The sequence below is a fragment of the Panulirus ornatus genome, chromosome 2, assembly GCF_036320965.1.
Source record: "Panulirus ornatus isolate Po-2019 chromosome 2, ASM3632096v1, whole genome shotgun sequence".
Lineage (NCBI taxonomy): Eukaryota > Metazoa > Arthropoda > Malacostraca > Decapoda > Palinuridae > Panulirus > Panulirus ornatus.
In genome coordinates, this window is record NC_092225.1 from 85,786,927 (window position 1) to 85,809,757 (window position 22,831).

Here is a 22,831-nt window from a genome sequence, read left to right on the forward strand (position 1 = left end):
TAGTGCCATTGTACAAAGGCAAAGGGGATAAGAGTGAGTGCTCAAATTACAGAGGTATAAGTTTGTTGAGTATTCCTGGTAAATTATATGGGAGGGTATTGATTGAGAGGGTGAAGGCATGTACAGAGCATCAGATTGGGGAAGAGCAGTGCGGTTTCAGAAGTGGTAGAGGATGTGTGGATCAGGTGTTTGCTTTGAAGAATGTATGTGAGAAATACTTAGAAAAGCAAATGGATTTGTATGTAGCATTTATGGATCTGGAGAAGGCATATGATAGAGTTGATAGAGTTGCTCTGTGGAAGGTATTAAGAATATATGGTGTGGGAGGCAAGTTGTTAGAAGCAGTGAAAAGTTTTTATCGAGGATGTAAGGCATGTGTACGTGTAGGAAGAGAGGAAAGTGATTGGTTCTCAGTGAATGTAGGTTTGCGGCAGGGGTGTGTGATGTCTCCATGGTTGTTTAATTTGTTTATGGATGGGGTTGTAAGGGAGGTAAATGCAAGAGTCCTGGAAAGAGGGGCAAGTATGAAGTCTGTTGGGGATGAGAGAGCTTGGGAAGTGAGTCAGTTGTTGTTCGCTGATGATACAGCGCTGGTGGCTGATTCATGTGAGAAACTGCAGAAGCTGGTGACTGAGTTTGGTAAAGTGTGTGGAAGAAGAAAGTTGAGAGTAAATGTGAATAAGAGCAAGGTTATTAGGTACAGTAGGGGTGAGGGTCAAGTCAATTGGGAGGTGAGTTTGAATGGAGAAAAACTGGAGGAAGTGAAGTGTTTTAGATATCTGGGAGTGGATCTGTCAGCGGATGGAACCATGGAAGCGGAAGTGGATCATAGGGTGGGGGAGGGGGCGAAAATTTTGGGAGCCTTGAAAAATGTGTGGAAGTCGAGAACATTATCTCGGAAAGCAAAAATGGGTATGTTTGAGGGAATAGTGGTTCCAACAATGTTGTATGGTTGCGAGGCGTGGGCTATGAATAGAGATGTGCGCAGGAGGATGGATGTGCTGGAAATGAGATGTTTGAGGACAATGTGTGGTGTGAGGTGGTTTGATCGAGTAAGTAACGTAAGGGTAAGAGAGATGTGTGGAAATAAAATGAGCGTGGTTGAGAGAGCAGAAGAGGGTGTTTTGAAATGGTTTGGGCACATGGAGAGAATGAGTGAGGAGAGATTGACCAAGAGGATATATGTGTCGGAGGTGGAGGGAACGAGGAGAAGAGGGAGACCAAATTGGAGGTGGAAAGATGGAGTGAAAAAGATTTTGTGTGATCGGGGCCTGAACATGCAGGAGGGTGAAAGGAGGGCAAGAAATAGAGTGAATTGGAGTCATGTGGTATACAGGGGTTGACGTGCTGTCAGTGGATTGAAGCAAGGCATGTGAAGCGTCTGGGGTAAACCATGGAAAGCTGTGTAGGTATGTATATTTGCGTGTGTGGACGTGTGTATGTACATGTGTATGGGGGGGGGAGGGCATTTCTTTCGTCTGTTTCCTTGCGCTACCTCGCAAACGCGGGAGACAGCGACAAAGTATAAAAAAAAAAAAAAAAAAAAAAAAAAAAAAAAATATATATATATATATATACATATAATTTGCATAAAACAAAGAATCATTACTCAGCAGACTAAAGGAAGTAGGTAATAAAAACACTATTGGGTGGTCTTCACATACAGGCATGAAGAGTCTCTGGGAGGCACATGGCTTGAAAAGCTTTCTCCAAGTTGCTGCATCCTGTCCAGGTGGGAAAGTGATACTATGAAGGGTCAGAGATATCCTCTCACGTACATCTGCTGGCCATGATGCGTGCTGTAAAATATAATGAATCATTCAGTATTGAAAAAAAAATAAGAATTGAAGATCTCTTTGAAATCTTTTGTGCAAAGTGAAACTACAATAGGATAAGATCAATTACAAAACATGACAGTGTCATCTGTCTCAAAAATAACACTGCACGCCTTCAACTATAACCATAATAAATAAGCTCAGCAACAGTGTGACACAACTGCTTGTATTTCATAAGGTAAAAATTAGTAGTCCTAGGTAACTCTGAGCTTTTTATAAATCAAGGAACATACACATTTGCAAATATATCATGAATGAATCAGAGGCACCAGATGTGAAAATGAAGTGATCCTGGTGTGAGGTTGTCAAATCCTTATTTGACTGAAGAAATGAGAGTAATTGTAATATCACTGAGGAATAAATAAAAAAACACAGAATGAACATGAGTAAACAGGGAGAAAATAATAAACAAGGAGTTGCTGTATACATCAAGTTGGAGATAGAGTGTGTGTATGTGTGTATGGCAGGGAAAGCAGGTGAAGAGAGGAGCATAAGAAAAAAACAAAGGAATGGCTGGGTAAAAAGAAGTAGTAGTGGGTAAAAAGTAGTGAAGTAAAAATAAGGTATATACAAGATGGTCTAAAACTGATTAAATAATTAGAAGGTTAAGAGAGACTGGGCAAAATACACAAACCACAGAAAGAAATCAACATGAAAGGCAGGTGGCAATAAAAAGGTGTTTGTTCCAAAGTACTAGGTGGAAAAAAGGCATCTGTTCCAAAGAACTTGGTAATTAAAGTGCTAATGAGACATAAGAAATAAGAATATTATGTTTACATATATCTGAAGTTATGTTCTTTTTTTTTGCGTGTGTGTGCTACATCCAGTCGCAGAGAAACTGTGGGCTCCTTTGGAATAAGAAGTTCTTCAAAGAGACTGTATTCCCTTTTGTTCACTGACAATGATACAACCTCACCAAAGGTGAATTTTTTATTCACTGCAGGTAGAGTTCACTAACACTCATAAATATGATTTACATGGACCACAGCATCAGCAAGGTTTGTTGTGTTAGAAAGTAATGGACATCTTGACAAAGCTAATGATAAAGTGAGAGGAAAGTAGTGGAGCACATAAGGCTACTTTGATGAAGGAAGCTGAAAATAACAATGAAAAGAAGCTACGGAGATGGGACATAAGTTAGAGGACTGAAAGAATAATTTCAGGTTCATGTTATGATTGTATGCTGATGTTCATTGATCTTGATAAATGTCAACTCTGTTCCAAATTACATGGGTTGAATCAGATACACAATGCCTTTAAGTTTACTTATATATATTTTCAAGTTATGTCTAATGTTAATAAGAAGCATCAATATCCAAGCAAATATCAGTGGTTACTTTTTCAATTTTAGCAAAGTTGATTAATGTAAAACTAATGCCTCCATTCACACCACATTCATGTACAAAATCATTCCAATGCACTGGATCACAAATCATTTCTCAGGTATCTTCATCTACAATATCTCTAATCCTAATCAATTCCCTTTGCATTTAAAATTCTTTATAAGTCTACCCCTCCCCTTGTAACTTCAATACACTACTATAAATCTTCTTGACCAGCCTATCATCTACATTGCCATCTGAACAGACTTTTGTACAAAAAAATATAGCCTACCCACATATTCATTTCAAATCCTACCCATTCTCCTGATTCCAACGATAAAACATAAGCAATCCATATCTACCAATCATTTTACCATCTTTTCTGACCTATACAACCTTAGATGTCACATCCATACATAACAGCTGGAACAAATACTCCTTCAAATTAATTTCACCAATAACCTTGTCTTTCTTTATCAGAACCCAGCAGCAGAGCATATAGAGTTCAACTGAAATGACATTTTTCTAGTCCAAACCTTCATATTAGAAATTGAGTCAGAAGGCGAGGTGCCATCTGCTTTGCTATCCTGATGCTACCACTTTTTCTAGGCCACTACACCACATAACCTTATCATGGACTATCAGGTCTCCTGTTATCTGTCCTTCCTAGGTATGAACAAGCTTCTTACACAAAATACACAAAGAATCTCACACATTCTTACTCTTAACCCTTTTGCAGTGCCAGGCAGACATAACCACTCACACATTCATTCCCACTAACAATAACAAATGAACTTACTCCAAGGCTTCAGAAAATCTTTTATCTCTACTACAATATGCAGAAATACCCCCAACATTCTTAAAAAGCCTACCACACCTAAAAATTCAACACAAAATGACTCAAGACTGAAAATACTAATATTTGCTTAAAAATCTTATCTAAAGGCTGTCATATTATCTATATACTATGAAAATCTACAGCAATTAAGTTCATCTAAACAAGAAACGAGTCTCAAAAATATTTCTAATCCTTTACAGACAGAGCTAAGAGCACTTAGGTGGGTCTCCAAGACAAGGGAATACTTGGAAAACTAAGAAAAGAAAAACATTCTAGCCTTCTCATTTCACAGGAAATACAGTAAAACCTCTGTTATCAAAAATGCTTGGGGAATGTGCAAAGCTGATTAATAAAAAATTCCTGTTTATTCGAGAATTTTTAAACAGTAAACAAGTAAACAGATATTCAAATTTTGCATGCTGTACTTAATCATCTTACTGCATGTTCGTTGACTTTTGCTGATTCATCCATCTGTCTCTTCTCTGCCACACACTGCCAAATATCATAAAAGAAGCCAAGGACCCTTTTTCCAAAGACTCCTGCAGCTCAAATGCTGTGCTAAAATTGGTACCAGGGATAGGATGGACTCCTCTGGTGTGGGTTCTTCAATAAGACTGTTTTCCTAAGATACAACCTGAATGAAGATATCTTTTACCTTGCAATGTAACCACTAGCAGGCAGAGTCTGACAACATCGCCACTACTAATGGATTACAGTTATGCAGAGCTATTCCCAGTGCTAACTGTTCAACATCTGCCAAATCATTAACCACTAGTTAACAAAGAGTGCATAAGTATGCATTCCAGGACCACCCATTACCCCCTTGTGCTATGAATTTTCCCAGAGGTAATCATAATTGCTTGTGATACAAGGAATCCCCCATAGCATTAAAGTATGCCTTCCAATTTAAATCTTAGTCACGTGGACAAAAATATGGACCCCACATTAATTAAGGGACACTATCAAAATGCAGACCCCAAAGTAATCGTTGTTAAAGGATTTAGCAAGACATATAATCTGCATATCATTCCGAAATAGTATCAACTACTCCCTTAAGACCAACCAGGCTTTACAGAAATCCAGTATACAGTCATTAAAAATCAAAGTGGAAAATAACAAAATGGTCTCAAATGTGTCTCTATATTCATCGAACATACTATTAATCACATTATCATCAGCTACATGTACTTTTAAATCTTTGGTCATTTCTTTGGATAAAATTAAGGTCAGTATGCCTGAAAACCTACTCCTTACTTCCCCATCTTCATTAATCAATGACAAACTTAATCGCCAATGCATTACCGCCATATCCTTTGTAAAGACCAGTAAAATTTCCTGTACATCATTAAAACCTCTTTCTGACACGACAGTTTTAAAAAAAGACATTAACCTCAGAAAGGAGTCATCTATTTGACTGAAAAGGTCTGTCAAGACCTCCTGGCACTGAATTCCAGCATCTTTGCTAAACATCTCTTAAAATAGAAATTAACACTACATATCCTTTGTAAATACTAGCAAAATTTCCTGTACATCATCAAAACACCTTCTGACGCCACAATTTTGAAAAAAGACATTAACCTCGGAAAGGAGTCATCTATTTGACTGAAAAGGTCTGTCAAGACCTCCTGGTGTTGAATTTCAGCATCTTAGATAAACAGCTCTTAAAACAGAAATAATCACTACAATCTTTCAGTGCCTTTGGCCTGCACACTACACCTAATAACTTTTATTTTCCTGGTATGATGTTAATCCTACAAAGGCTTTCCAGAAAACTTTAATTCTCCCCATGTTAATTCACTCTTACAAAGGCTTTCTGGAAAAATTCTATTTTCTTGACATAAGTCCTAAAATGGCTTTCCAGAAAACTTACTACATGGGAGTTACCTAATCTTCCAGACCTAACATATGAGGTTAAGTGCAGCAGCAACTCGTAACGTCTATATCAGCATCACAGACCTGACGATGAAAAGAACTGCAAAACCTACAGTCAATCAGGAAATGGACATAACCCTCTGTATACCTTGCTTGAATACAACAGCACCATAGCTAACCACAGGGACAACTCACGCCCATATATAGTGGTGGAAAAGTGCATTATGATCGACTGTTTCTCATTAATCAATTACTAAGTTTGTTGTGTTTTGTTCCTTTCTGCTTTTCAATTTTCCATTAACAGATCATACTTTTAAGTTCTGGATATGTAATACTGTAAATGGAATGTTATTCTTTTTCATTTTTGCTTGCCATTTTCCACATTAACAAGACAGCATCATGAACAGATAAAGAATCAAGGTCAAATTATGAGTTTGTGGGGCCCTTTGTATTGTCATTAGTGGACAAAAATAAGTGTACAGTCTCATCAAAATACTTCTTACTCCAATGAAATCCATCAGTTCCTTGCTACTGACTGTAGTGAAGCTGCATGAGATCCATGAATGGGGTCCTAGTATTATATAAAAACATTAATAATACTAATGTGCAATTATGAACTTTCTACAAAGTATTCTCCAAAAGTCACCATGGTAATGAAAACATGACAAGGAGATTTATACATACGTACATACATATAACTAAAGACACCTAGGAGATACCAATTTGTTCCATCATAATATGGCAAAACTTTGAATGGTTTGTAATACTATGTTTACAGAAAAATATATTAAGGTAATACTTGCTTTGGTCCCTGTTGTTCATGAAAGTATTGCCATTTCTCTCTTTGCCCATATTTAAAACATTACATTCTAAAGCTATAAACTATAAACTATCTTTCTGCAGCTCATGTTTCTTATCTCATTTTGCTTTCCTATCTAAATCTTTCTCTATGCTGTCCTTCTTCCTCATATTCATTGAAGTAGTTCTCATTTTATCTGAAACAGCTATCATGCATTCTGTATCCAAAATTGAGAGAGCTGTTTCCAGTCCCTTTATCAATGGAATGGAAATTGTCTGAGGCCAAATTATCTAAGATTTTTTTTATCTGCCACCCAACTATGATTACAGAATATGGCATATACAACATACAGTGCTCATTTAAAGATACATAATTCTTTTGTACAATAACAAAATGCAAGGAGATAATAAAGTGTCCCTATGAAACTGAAATTAGTGGGAGGAAGATACACTAAATGGTACTGGTAATTCATATCAACAGAGATGGCAGACTAATGCCTCAGTACTATGACCACCTCTACAGCACATTCTTGAACCTTGCAGAAACATCATCACTGTCATACCAGTTTCCTCCCCTCAGCCACCGCCTTACCTGAGAGGATTAAGGGTATACAAGAAGACCTAAAAGTTGAGCAGTTTCTTCCTCATACCTTGTGGAGAACCTTTCATAAAGTTATATAACTTCCTTTTTCATTTCTTTTCCTAATAAGCATACCTTACAGGACAACTAAACCTTTAATGGAATATCACATATATCAAAAACTGGATATAGACATATAAAGGAAAAAAAAACTGTCTCTCTTTCAAACTATCTACTTTTTCATTTCTTCACCTTTGTTTCTCTCTCTATTTGTGTTTACCTCTAACTCTTCCTCTTGTATATCTCTCTTCTGCATATCTTTCCATCTGTTTCCTCAAATCTTTCTCCATTTCACTACTCTCTCTCTCTCTCTCTCTCTCTCTCTCTCTCTCTCTCTCTCTCTCTCTTATGTGTGTGTGTGTGTGTGTGTGTGTAACCTGAACAAGTGAGATCAACACTATTTAAAAAAAAACGCAATGAAGTAAAAGAAATATAGGAAGTACAGAAAATACAACAGTGAAGAGAAAAAAAAGTGATGATCACATAACTAAAAGTACACAGGTTAATCACTGAAAATTCTAAACAAGGAAAAATACTTCACTGAATATAACAAAGATAACAATGCAGTCCTAACAAATATGACAGAAATGTAGTTCAATGAAAAACTGTGAGAAAAAAGACAGAGCATTATGAAACTTTCCAAGAAGATAGTTAAAAAAGGTGCAGAAGCAAAACATGTACGTATAGGAACTGGATGGAAAACTCATCAATCAATCATTTCAGCTTTCTTGCATGGAATTTATGTATACTATTACAAAGTCCACTAAGAAGCTGACGTGAATACAAAAGTAAAAATATTTTTCACAATATATGTCGTGCTGAAACATGCCAACACAAAAGTACAATACACGACAAACAAACACTTTGACCTTAGAAACACATACATGATGGTAAAGCAAGGAGTTGTTCCAATAAAAACCCATAGCGTCTCAAATCCACACACCAATCATTTACACTTAAGAATTAAACAATTACAATCGGTTCCAGGCGGGTGTACACAGTCAGAGCCAATGAGGAAAGGCCTACAACACAAAAGGTCGACGACTTTCTGTTCTCTCCCACCTTATCAATTAAAAAAAAGACATCAATGAGTGGTTACTATCGCGACAACCTACATACCCCCAAAGCGGAGATGTCTTTATTTTACCTGATCACTGCATGATCATTAGGATACCAGAATCATCCGATACCAAATGGTGATTTTTAACTAGACAGACAAATATTAGGCACCCTACAATAAGCACCGCAGGCAAAAATGTACCAAAACTTATATTTTGGCGGTCAACATCTGGTGTCAAACTTCCCAACCTTTACTGACCACACCAGATTCAATACTTACAAATGGTAAAACCATCTACGATATCAACATGAGACGAGATGACCTGACAAGAGGCCATATTCATATGTTAGTAACCATATCAACTGCCCCAATCCTTATTCCCGGTACAAAACGGCTGGCTACCCGGGAATCTAACTGGGACCTGTTCAGTGAAACAATCAACAAGAATCTCCTCAAACCCGACCTTGAAGGGGAGCAAACTGATAAAACAGACAATGCGCTTATTAGGTGGAAATAAAACCGAAAAAAAACCGCAATCAGCTGCAGTCCTCATCCAGATAGATGCATTATCATACCCTCCGTCCACTCAAGAATTGAAACTGAAACTAAAGTTTCACCAGTATCCTAGAATGCGCCAAACCCTTCGGCTCAACAAGTGCTATACTGAAAATTTCTCCTACTGACCTCAATGGAAAAAGGAAGAGAACATAACCTTCACTGAGGCATTACGATCACTAACGCAGAAAAAATTGACCCAAAAGCATTCTGACATAGAGTTAGACACCTACAGGGAATCTAAAAAAATATATATCAAATATACTACAGTTAACAATAACCAAAGTGATGATGAAAGTACGGCAACAAAATTCATGAACACATGGAAAATGTGCTCAAGTTTACGCCTGCAGGAAAAAGGCATTATAACCAGGATAATGGAAAAGAAATATCCGACGGACTGAACCAGAACAGGGGAAGGATCTTCACCCAACACCAAGCCACAGACTCAGTCCCACTGCTCCCGAACAATTACCCCTCAAATGCAAGTGACTCACCGGGAACTTTGCACACCCATCCAGAAAACCCATCCAGCTCCAGAAAAAAATAAATAAGAAAAGGGGGAAATCAGCATGCTACCTCTCCAATAATATTTCAGTACTATCTCAACATGTACAGGATACACTTCCGAACGTTCAAAGAGTACAAGCGTAACAATGATACCAATACCAGAAATGCCGGAATCAAACGCAAAACAAAAAATGATAAATAAAAATAACGCTTTATTTCCCTCCTATGAGTTCAAAGGAAAATCTTTAAAAGAATTATGAACCTCACATTTAGAGGACACCTTGAAAACAACAGCCTCTATACCCCTAACTAATCAATATGGCTTCCGGAGGGACATAAACCCCACTCCGCAATCGCGAGTGCGGCAGAACAAATTGGTTTCTTGGGAACAGGGATTCAATTTTACAAACATACAAAGAAGCAAAGCCTATGACGAAGTATGGACAAACGGCATACCATATCAATTACTACATCTACGAATACCCGAGATGTCAGAAAGACTAACTTTCTAAACCAACGCACCTCAAATCATCAACTCTGCAACGTCACCCACATTCCCACCAGTATGTGCAATGAGAATGGGCATCATCTATGCCAATGACGCCAATCAGAAAGTAGTCTCGAAGAGTCAATGTTAGAACAATCTCATTTAGTACATCAGAAGCGAGTGGACCAAACAAAATCGAAAAGGACTAAAATACACAAAAACATAGACAAGAAGAATAAAACCCAACGAAATAACCGAGGAAAGTAACAAACAACGCACAAGAATAGCTGCAGAATCCTGGGTTACACACTAACATTTAGGGGCTTGATACCAGACATGTTAACAAAAGATCCACACGTGGAAAAGTGGCCTTGACCAAACTGTACACATTCTGGCACATTCCAGAGAACCAAAAATTACACCTACCCAAGGCTAGGATAAAACCTGTCTTAACCTACTCACCTACACCAACATTCCTCGCTCCAAATCACGAATGCTGAAGTTCCAGAGGATACGCAATAAGGTTCTACGCTTAGTCACAAATGAAAAATAACTACAGCGAAAACAACCGTGCATCAGCATCAACGATTTAAAATTAAAACTCGCTTCATACTGAAGTAGCCCCCCCCCCCCTCAGAAAAACAATTGTGAGGCAAAGACAACTATACTACAAACTAAAGACAAATCTGAGATTTCGAATGGACAAACATGGAACATCCATTCAAAGCACACAGGGAGGTTCCAGTCACCCATCTATGTATACAGTGAATAATAACCTTTGCCTAGTTAATCTCCCTAAAAAAAAAAAAAAAAACGAATACAAACACACCTAGAGTCTGCCAGGAGTATATAAATAAGTCACCAAAAACAAGCTTCCAGATAATCAACCAAGATGCATGAGAAAAAACTTACAAAATACACCTGCACACACTTCACTATTTTCTTCCATTTCAAAATACCCCTTTCCTCTCCTCTAACCACTCTATTGTTAAAAAGAAAGAGACAACGAGGAGAGATATGGACAGAGACACAAACACAAAAATACGTTAAAAACGTTAGAGAGAGAGAGAGAGAGAGAGAGAGAGAGAGAGAGAGAGAGAGAGAGAGAGAGAGAGAGAGAGAGAGAGAGAGAGAGAGAGAGAGAGAGAGAGTGGAGAAATGACCAGACGTGTTCTGGCTATGTAACAGAGACAGTCCTGGTAATACGATAACATGGACCAAACCTTCCCTTACAGCATGTGCGGGAATTAAGTGGTATTCTGTGTTACATCAGGCTATGAAGGTACTCAGTTCCGTGTAAGTTCGTTCTGCACTTCATACAACAAACTACTGTAACTGATATGACTCTACACAACACACTTCCTATCACACTTTTTCCATTATTCTAGATTCACTACAGGAAAGAAAAGGCAAAAGTATAAGTTCTACACAATTTGTTCTCCACAAACCCTACTTGGCAACACAGGAGAACAATGATCCACTCAGGTATTATCAGTTCGTGGACGTGCACCATATCCAGCAACCTCAACGACCACTGGGTACCATGTGGTACAAACATCTTAATAGAATATATATTTTTTTAGAAGGTATGCATACATAAATATGCTTCCTAAACCAAAATTCGTTCTTCTATATATATATATATATTTTTTTTTTTTTTTTTTTTTTTATACTTTGTCGCTGTCTCCCGCGTCTGCGAGGTAGCGCAAGGAAACAGACGAAAGAAATGGCCCAACCCCCCCCCCCCCATACACATGTACATACACATGTCCACACACGTGTATACATACCTACACAGCTTTCCATGGTCCACCCCAGACGCCTCACATGCCTTGATTCACTCCACTGACAGCACGTCAACCCCTGTATACCACATCGCTCCAATTCACTCTATTCCTTGCCCTCCTTACACCCTCCTGCATGTTCAGGCCCCGATCACACAAAATCTTTTTCACTCCATCTTTCCACCTCCAATTTGGTCTCCCTCTTCTCCTCGTTCCCTCCACCTCCGACACATATATCCTCTTGGTCAATCTTTCCTCACTCATTCTCTCCATGTGCCCAAACCATTTCAAAACACCCTCTTCTGCTCTCTCAACCACGCTCTTTTTATTTCCACACATCTCTCTTACCCTTACGTTACTTACTCGATCAAACCACCTCACACCACACATTGTCCTCAAACATCTCATTTCCAGCACATCCATCCTCCTGCGCACAACTCTATCCATAGCCCACGCCTCGCAACCATACAACATTGTTGGAACCACTATTCCTTCAAACATACCCATTTTTGCTTTCCGAGATAATGTTCTCGACTTCCACACATTTTTCAAGGCTCCCAAAATTTTCGCCCCCTCCCCCACCCTATGATCCACTTCCGCTTCCATGGTTCCATCCGCTGACAGATCCACTCCCAGATATCTAAAACACTTCACTTCCTCCAGTTTTTCTCCATTCAAACTTACCTCCCAATTGACTTGACCCTCAACCCTACTGTACCTAATAACCTTGCTCTTATTCACATTTACTCTTAACTTTCTTCTTCCACACACTTTACCAAACTCAGTCACCAGCTTCTGCAGTTTCTCACATGAATCAGCCACCAGCGCTGTATCATCAGCGAACAACAACTGACTCACTTCCCAGGCTCTCTCATCCCCAACAGACTTCATACTTGCCCCTCTTTCCAGGACTCTTGCATTCACCTCCCTAACAACCCCATCCATAAACAAATTAAACAACCATGGAGACATCACACACCCCTGCCGCAAACCTACATTCACTGAGAACCAATCACTTTCCTCTCTTCCTACACGTACACATGCCTTACATCCTCGATAAAAACTTTTCACTGCTTCTAACAACTTGCCTCCCACACCATATATTCTTAATACCTTCCACAGAGCATCTCTATCAACTCTATCATATGCCTTCTCCAGATCCATAAATGCTACATACAAATCCATTTGCTTTTCTAAGTATTTCTCACATACATTCTTCAAAGCAAACACCTGATCCACACATCCTCTACCACTTCTGAAACCGCACTGCTCTTCCCCAATCTGATGCTCTGTACATGCCTTCACCCTCTCAATCAATACCCTCCCATATAATTTACCAGGAATACTCAACAAACTTATACCTCTGTAATTTGAGCACTCACTCTTATCCCCTTTGCCTTTGTACAATGGCACTATGCACGCATTCCGCCAATCCTCAGGCACCTCACCATGAGTCATACATACATTAAATAACCTTACCAACCAGTCAACAATACAGTCACCCCCTTTTTTAATAAATTCCACTGCAATACCATCCAAACCTGCTGCCTTGCCGGCTTTCATCTTCCGCAAAGCTTTTACTACCTCTTCTCTGTTTACCAAATCATTTTCCCTAACCCTCTCACTTTGCACACCACCTCGACCAAAACACCCTATATCTGCCACTCTGTCATCAGACACATTCAACAAACCTTCAAAATACTCATTCCATCTCCTTCTCACATCACCACTACTTGTTATCACCTCCCCATTTACGCCCTTTACTGAAGTTCCCATTTGCTCCCTTGTCTTACGCACCCTATTTACCTCCTTCCAGAACATCTTTTTATATATATATATATATATATATATATATATATATATATATATATATATATATATATATATTATTTTTTTTTTTATTATACTTTGTCGCTGTCTCCCGCGTTTGCGAGGTAGCGCAAGGAAACAGACGAAAGAAATGGCCCAACCCCCCCATACACATGTATATACATACGTCCACACACGCAAATATACATACCTACACAGCTTTCCATATATATATATATATATATATATATATATATATATATATATATATATATATACATATATATATATGCTCGCATTTTCCCGCATTAACAAGGTAGCGCCAGGAACAGAAGAAAAGACGCATTCGCTCATAACTATGTCGTGCATGGCCGGCCCTGATCACGTGTAGTGATTCCACCGAAAACAGCTCCCTTATCCAGGCTCCACAGATCTTTGCGAAGTTTCCCCCGGCTGCTTCATATGCCGTCGTTCAGTCTTCTGATAGCAGTTGCCCCTTTATACCACCGTTCCAAATCATTCTATCCTGTGCACGCCTTTGACTCTCAACATGTTCAGTCCCCAAATACTCAAAATACTTTTTTCACTCCCTCCTTCCATCTCCAATTTGATCTCGTTTCCATTCTCCCCTCTACTTCTGAGACACAAACCTCTGCCCTGCCTCGCTTCACTACACTCTCCTGTCGCGAAAAAATACCCAATTATAAACGCGCAAATTCTAATGATCGCATTTCTTTTGACAAGCAAACCTGGGATGATATCGGCAACGTACACGATATGAAAACCTTCCGTAATATAATATAATTAATCTATTGCTTGGAAAACGCAGTCGTTTTGGTAAGTTTATCATTTTCGTTCATCTAAGCCCAAAAGATTCTTTTCATATATATATATATATATATATATATATATATATATATATATATATATATATATATATTTTTTTTTTTTTTTTCATACTATTCGCCATTTCCCGCAATAGCGAGGTAGCGTTAAGAACAGAGGACTGGGCTTTTGAGGGAATACCATCTCCTGGCCCCCTTCTCTGTTCCTTCTTTTGGAAAATTAAAAAAAAAAAAAAAAACGAGAGGGGAGGATTTCCAGCCCCCACTCCCTTCCCTTTTAGTCGCCTTCTACGACACGCAGGGAATACGTGGGAAGTATTCTTTCTCCCCTATCCCCAGGGATAATATATATATATATATATATATATATATATATATATATATATATATATATATATATATATATATATATATATACATATATATATATATAAAAAAAATATATATATATATATATTTTTTTTTTTTTTTTTTTTTTTATCGCTGTCTCCCGCGTTTGCGAGGTAGCGCAAGGAAACAGACGAAAGAAATGGCCCAACCCCCCCCCCATACACATGTACATACACACGTCCACACACGCAAATATACATACCTACACAGCTTTCCATGGTTTACCCCAGACGCTTCACATGCCTTGATTCAATCCACTGACAGCACGTCAACCCCTGTATACCACATCGCTCCAATTCACTCTATTCCTTGCCCTCCTTTCACCCTCCTGCATGTTCAGGCCCCGATCACACAAAATCTTCTTCACTCCATCTTTCCACCTCCAATTTGGTCTCCCACTTCTCCTCGTTCCCTCCACCTCCGACACATATATCCTCTTGGTCAATCTTTCCTCACTCATTCTCTCCATGTGCCCAAACCATTTCAAAACACCCTCTTCTGCTCTCTCAACCACGCTCTTTTTATTTCCACACATCTCTCTTACCCTTACGTTACTTACTCGATCAAACCACCTCACACCACACATTGTCCTCAAACATCTCATTCCCAGCACATCCATCCTCATGCGCACAACTCTATCCATAGCCCACGCCTCACAACCATACAACATTGTTGGAACCACTATTCCTTCAAACATACCCATTTTTGCTTTCCGAGATAATGTTCTCGACTTCCACACATTCTTCAAGGCTCCCAGAATTTTCGCCCCCTCCCCCACCCTATGATCCACTTCCGCTTCCATGGTTCCATCCGCTGCCAGATCCACTCCCAGATATCTAAAACACTTTACTTCCTCCAGTTTTTCTCCATTCAAACTTACCTCCCAATTGACTTGACCCTCAACCCTACTGTACCTAATAACCTTGCTCTTATTCACATTTACTCTTAAGTTTCTTCTTTCACACACTTTACCAAACTCAGTCACCAGCTTCTGCAATTTCTCACATGAATCAGCCTCCATCGCTGTATCACCAGCGAACAACAACTGACTCACTTCCCAAGCTCTCTCAGTATATATATATATATATATATATATATATATATATATATATATATATATATATATATTATACTTTGACGCTGTCTCCCGCGTTAGCGAGGTAGCGCAAGGAAACAGACGAAAGAATGGCCCAACACACACGCACATATACATACCTATAATTTCAACGTATACATACATATACATACACAGACATATACATAAATACACATGTACATATTCTTACATACTGTAATCATCCATTCCTGCCGCCAACCCGCCACACATGAAATGACACCCCCCCTTCCCTGCGTGCACGCGAGGTAGCGCTAGGAAAAGACAACATAAGCTACATTCGTTCACACTCAGTCTCTAGCTGTCATGTGTAATGCACCAAAACCACAGCTCCCTTTCCACATCTAGGCTCCAAAAACTTTCCATGGTTTACCCAGACACTTCACATGCCCTGGTTCAATCCACTGACACCACGTCGACCCCGGTATACCACATCCTTCCAATTGACTCTATTCCTTTCACGCCTTTCACCCTCCTGCATGTTCAGGCCCCGATCGCTCAAAACCTTTTTCATTCCATCCTTATGCACCTGGACATAAGACGAAAGATTGTGAGAGGGAAAGCGATGTGGGAGCAAATGTGTGTGTCAGCAGTTTAGATGCAAGAGACCGGTTACTGGTGATGGGAGATAAAAATGTGTAATTGGGTGATGTGGTAGGTGCGATTATAGTTCGTAAGCATGGAGTATTCAGTTATGTGAATGGAAACACTGAACAGGTTGTGTGGTTGTGTTCTGAAAATGGTGAGAGATGGAGTTATGGGACTCGGTGAGGAATTGGAGGTATTTAGGGAAGTAGTGCTGGCATGCGCAAAAGATGTTTTTGGCATATGTAAGGTGGGAGGTAGGCAGGTTAGAAAAGGTTTGCGAGTGGTGGAATGACCATGTTAAGTCCCTAGGAAATAAAAAACAAAAGGTATATGGGTTGTGTTTACAGGGAAGGAGCACAAATAATTGGGAGAAGTATAGGAAGAAGCAGCATGAGGGCAGTACAAAGGTGAAGGGGATTGAAAAAAAAAAAAAAGGAGGGGAGCAAATGAGAGTTGGGCGAACGATAATCAGTTAACTTCTAAGGGAATAAGATATTTGGATGGAGGTTAATACTGTGAGAACAAGAGAACAAGCCGGTACATCAGTGAAGGGGGCAAATGGGTAAGTGATAACAGGTAATGAGAATGAGATGTGAGTATTTTGAAGGATTGTTGCATGTGTCTGATGATAAGGTGGCAGATGTAGGGTGTTTTATGGTGGGGTGGTATGCAAAGTCAGAGAGTCATGGAGAGTGTTTTGATGAATAGAGAAGATGGGTGAAAACCTTGCATAAGGTGAACTGTGGCAAGTGGCTGGAGTGGATCGTATTGCAGTTGAATTTCAAACGAAAGGAGAATAGTGATTGAGAGGGTCAGGGCATGCACAGTGCATCAGATGAGATTTCAGAAAAAATATAGGGTGCGTGGATTAGGTGCATGCTATACAGAATATGTTTGAGAAATACTTAAGGAAACAAAGGATTTGTATGTGGCATTTATGAATCTGGAGAAAGCATAGGATAAGGATGATAGGGATGCCTTGTGGAAGGTCTTTGGAATATATGGTGAGGGAGGAAAGCTACTACAAGCAGTGAAAATATTTTATTAAGTAATGCGTGTGTACGAGTAGGAGAAGAGGAAAGTATATGGCTCAAAGCTAAGGTTGGTCTGTGATAAGGGTGCGTGATGTCACCGTGGTTATTTAATTTCTTTACAAATGGGATAGTGAGGTAAATGGAAGGCTCTTGGAGAGAAGGGCGAGTCTGCAGTTTGTAGGGGATGAAGGGGGGCTAGGAAGAGTCAAGTTGTTGTTTGCTGATGATACAACACTGGTAGCAGATTCAACAGAGAAACTGTAGAAGCTGGTGACTGAGTTTGGAAGTGTGTATGAAAGGAGGAAGTTGAAAGTAAATGTGAATGAAAAAAAAACGGTTATTAGGTTTAGCAGGGTCATAGGAAAGGTTGCTTTGGGTGTGAGTCTGGAGAAAATTTGGAAAATGTCCATAATCCACATGTGGTGAGGCAGAAAGAAATGACAGCTACCTGGGTCAGAGGAAAGCATCTTGACAACCACTGAAGTGCTGGCTCACTACATAAGTGCCACTAACCATCCCAATACCCAAGCAGGTTTTACTAGTAATATACCTCCCTGGTCATTAGCTACCTACCGGCTGCTTCCTACAGATTGAAATATCAACAGAGAAGATCTATTCAATATTGTACACTTACTTTTGCTATGCAGTGGAAGGACAAACCAACGAATTTACAGTCATATATATAACTATAAATGAGAAAGAAAATCAAGTAAAAACTAGCATGCTAAGTAAAAAGATTTAAGATTACCATATCTTTGAAGACAGCTTTCAGTGGATCTTCTGTAAACACTATCATTCGAAGATGGGTGTGAGAGAGTGCTGCTGCAGACTTGAGCATAATACGTGTCTCATTTAACCGATCGCCACAACAAACAACAGCCAAAACCATTCTGAAATATAACAGTAGAAGTTATTACATTAAAGAAGTCTACAGAATTGTAAATATGAATCATGTAATGATGAGGAAGATATGGTTAAGGATGCCCTTTACATAGAATCTGCAGGGGCACATGAAGGTGTTAATCCAGAGAAGATACTATGTGAGATAAGTGACTTAAAGGAATATGAGATAGGCAGAGTGGTAGGTGGGTATCAGGCATTGAGTGCAAATAACAATGGTGAAAGAATACATGGATTGTGTGTGTATCAACAGGCAAGATTGTTGCAAATACACATTTTTTAGGTAAAGTTGTTTAAAAATACACATATTTCAAACACAGGGAAAACTGGGCTTTTAGACCATAATTGGCATATTTTTGGTAGGAAGGGATATGGTTGGCTGTTTGCATGATGAGTAGTTAAGGGGGTTTGTAGGACTTAAAGGTAGTAATATGTACATTATTACTTTTATAGCAGATGATATAGGACTAAACACAAACAAAAATGTACATTTTGAAAGCTGAATAACTTTTGATTTGCAAGACAGTGTCCAACAAGCAGGAAATACCAACCCTGGGAGTATATGGGTCAGGGTTCTTCCTATCTCATGATTTAGGTGAGGAGGCACCAGCCTTTGCTCATCCCTCACAAATAACCCAACGATGATTGTAGCAGTCTGCTTCTTATATGATCCTCCCTTGGCTAATCAACAACCACCATGGACTGACACCATTGACCCACTTAGTACCAACAAACTGTAGCTCATATTTTGCAGATCACAGGAGCCATCCTATTGTGATAACAGAGGGTACAGATAAAAAAGTTTTCCCAAAAAGATGAAAAGAATGAAAGGTAAGAAAATCTAAAAAAAGTAGCTCACAGGGCACTGCCTCAAAGGGATAAGGTTTTTCAATTTTCAAAAACTAAATTTTCTCCTTTGTAGTGTCTTGTGACCATAAAAGCATACCCTTATGATGCAGAAGGGCTTAAGGCAAACATTAATGCCTCCAATAGTGAATCAGAAGAACACTGGAATCTGATTTGCCAGAAGGAAGAAATCCCCAGAGTCACACCAGGAAGATCCTCAATGTCTTAACTAAAGTAACATTTGGTGAAAGTGGAAGAAGAATGCCAGAGGGGTTTCTGAGGAAGGCCACAATATGAGCCATCTTTCTCAAATCAAGTGTTCCAGCATAAAGCCAAGTTCAAACCAATAAAAGGTGTCAGATCCACATGGACATACATATCTCGCCACAAAGGGCCTCAAGGTTCAGGAAGTACGACTAAATGATCCCCTCAGCAACATTCAATGAAGTCCAAAAGGTCTCTAGGATGATACCTTTCAAGAGTGGATGAAAAAAATCTACATTTATTATCATCATTCTTGGCCAAAAAATGGGTTCTTTTTATCTCTTACCATAAAATAAGTGCCATCAAAGACAAGAGAGTATGAATACAAATGCCTCCCTACAGTAATTGTACATATAAACAATAAAGTGAAAGTAAAACAATACACCTCGACCAAAACACCCTATATCTGCCACTCTATCATCAAACACATTCAACAAACCTTCAAAATACTCACTCCATCTCCTTCTCACATCACCACTACTTGTTATCACCTCCCCATTTGCACCCTTCACTGAAGTTCCCATTTGCTCCCTTGTCTTACGCACTTTATTTACCTCCTTCCAGAACATCTTTTTATTCTCCCTAATATTTAATGATACTCTCTCACCCCAACTCTCATTTGCCCTTTTTTTCACCTCTTGCACCTTTCTCTTGACCTCCTGTCTCTTTCTTTTATACATCTCCCACTCAATTGCATTTTTTCCCTGCAAAAATCGTCCAAATGCCTCTCTCTTCTCTTTCACTAATACTCTTACATCTTCATCCCACCACTCACTACCCTTTCTAATCAACCCACCTCCCACTCTTCTCATGCCACAAGCATCTTTTGCGCAATCCATCACTGATTCCCTAAATACATCCCATTCCTCCCCCACTCCCCTTACTTCCATTGTTCTCACCTTTTTCCATTCTGTACTCAGTCTCTCCTGGTACTGGTGCAAAGTGAGAGGGTTAGGGAAATGATTTGGTAAACAGAGAAGAGGTAGCAAAAGCTTTGCGGAAGATGAAAGCCGGCAAGGCAGCAGGTTTGGATGGTACTGCAGTGGAATTTATTAAAAAAAGGGTGTGACTGTATTGTTGACTGGTTGGTAAGATTATTTAATGTATGTATGACTCATGGTGAGGTGCCTGAGGATTGGCGGAATGCGTGCATAGTGCCATTGTACAAAGGCAAAGGGGATAAGAGTGAGTGCTCAAATTACAGAGGTATAAGTTTGTTGAGTATTCCTGGTAAATTATATGGGAGGGTATTGATTGAGAGGGTGAAGGCATGTACAGAGCATTAGATTGGGGAAGAGCAGTGTGGTTTCAGAAGTGGTAGAGGATGTGTGGATCAGGTGTTTGCTTTGAAGAATGTATGTGAGAAATACTTAGAAAAGCAAATGGATTTGTATGTAGCATTTATGGATCTGGAGAAGGCATATGATAGAGTTGATAGAGATGCTCTGTGGAAGGTATTAAGAATATATGGTGTCGGAGGCAAGTTGTTAGAAGCAGTGAAAAGTTTTTATCGAGGATGTAAGGCATGTGTACGTGTAGGAAGAGAGGAAAGTGATTGGTTCTCAGTGAATGTAGGTTTGCGGCAGGGGTGTGTGATGTCTCCATGGTTGTTTAATTTGTTTATGGATGGGGTTGTTAGGGAGGTGAATGCGAGAGTTTTGGAAAGAGGGGCAAGTATGAAGTCTGTTGGGGATGAGAGAGCTTGGGAAGTGAGTCAGTTGTTGTTTGCTGATGATACAGCGCTGGTGGCTGATTCATGTGAGAAACTGCAGAAGCTGGTGACTGAGTTTGGTAAAGTGTGTGAAAGAAGAAAGTTAAGAGTAAATGTGAATAAGAGCAAGGTTATTAGGTACAGTAGGGTTGAGGGTCAAGTCAATTGGGAGGTGAGTTTGAATGGAGAAAAACTGGAGGAAGTGAAGTGTTTTAGATATCTGGGAGTGGATCTGGCAGCGGATGGAACCATGGAAGCGGAAGTGGATCATAGGGTGGGGGAGGGGGCGAAAATTCTGGGAGCCTTGAAGAATGTGTGGAAGTCGAGAACATTATCTCGGAAAGCAAAAATGGGTATGTTTGAAGGAATAGTCGTTCCAACAATGTTGTATGGTTGCGAGGCGTGGACTATGGATAGAGTTGTGCGCAGGAGGATGGATGTGCTGGGAATGAGATGTTTGAGGACAATGTGTGGTGTGAGGTGGTTTGATCGAGTAAGTAACGTAAGGGTAAGAGAGATGTGTGGAAATAAAAAGAGCATGGTTGAGAGAGCAGAAGAGGGTGTTTTGAAATGGTTTGGTCACATGGAGAGAATGAGTGAGGAAAGATTGACCAAGAGGATATATGTGTCGGAGGTGGAGGGAACGAGGAGAAGAGGGAGACCAAATTGGAGGTGGAAAGATGGAGTGAAAAAGATTTTGTGTGATCAGGGCCTGAACATGCAGGAGGGTGAAAGGAGGGCAAGGAATAGAGTGAACTGGATCGATGTGGTATACCAGGGTTGACGTGCTGTCAGTGGATTGAATCAGGGCATGTGAAGCGTCTGGTGTAAACCATGGAAAGTTGTGTGGGGCCTGGATGTGGAAAGGGAGCTGTGGTTTCGGGCATTATTGCATGACAGCTAGAGACTGAGTGTGAACGAATGGGGCCTTTGTTGTCTTTTCCTAGTGCTACCTCGCACACATGAGGGGGGAGGGGAATGGTATTCCATGTGTGGCGAGGTGGTGATGGGAATGAATAAAGGCAGACAGTGTGAATTGTGTGCATGGGTATATATGTATGTGTCTGTGTATGTATATATATGTGTACATTGAGATGTATAGGTATGTATATTTGCGTGTGTGGACGTGTATGTATAAACATTGTGTATGGGGATGGGTTGGGCCATTTCTTTCGTCTGTTTCCTTGCGCTACCTCGCAAACGCGGGAGACAGCGACAAAGCAAAATAAAAAAATATATAATGTAAATGCATATGTATGTATATGTACATGTATGTATGTATACATGTGTGTATATGAGTGGATGGGTCTTTATTTATCTGTTTCCTGCCGCTACCTCAATATCGCAGAAGACGGCAATCAAGTATAACAAATATATATCATGGAAACATCTTTAGGGCCTAGTTGTGGATTGGGAAGCTATGGTTTCAAGGCATTGCACATGACTAGAAAATGGATGTATGTGAAAGAAGCCTTTCTTCATCTACTGTTACAATACTCGCTAATGTGGGAAATGGTGAATAAGTATAAATGTAGGAAAAAATTCTTGATCTCAGTACCACTGATGTGATACAGCCATACTTTCTGGTTTTTCCGAAAATTGGGGGTTTTCAAGGCATGTGTAAAACCA

General features: G+C 39.6%; 1 protein-coding gene across 1 annotated transcript in view; it reads right to left on the reverse strand.

Moving 5' to 3' along the window:
- LOC139757919 (glucoside xylosyltransferase 1-like) overlaps positions 1-22,831 on the reverse strand; it is a 46,815-nt gene that overhangs the window by 22,995 nt on the left and 989 nt on the right. Inside the window, exons 2-3 of the mRNA XM_071678866.1 lie at positions 18,230-18,371; positions 1,665-1,799 (exon numbers count right to left, since the gene is read on the reverse strand). Coding sequence (XP_071534967.1) covers positions 1,665-1,799; positions 18,230-18,371 — 277 coding nt within the window. The remainder of the gene's footprint in view (positions 1-1,664; positions 1,800-18,229; positions 18,372-22,831) is intronic.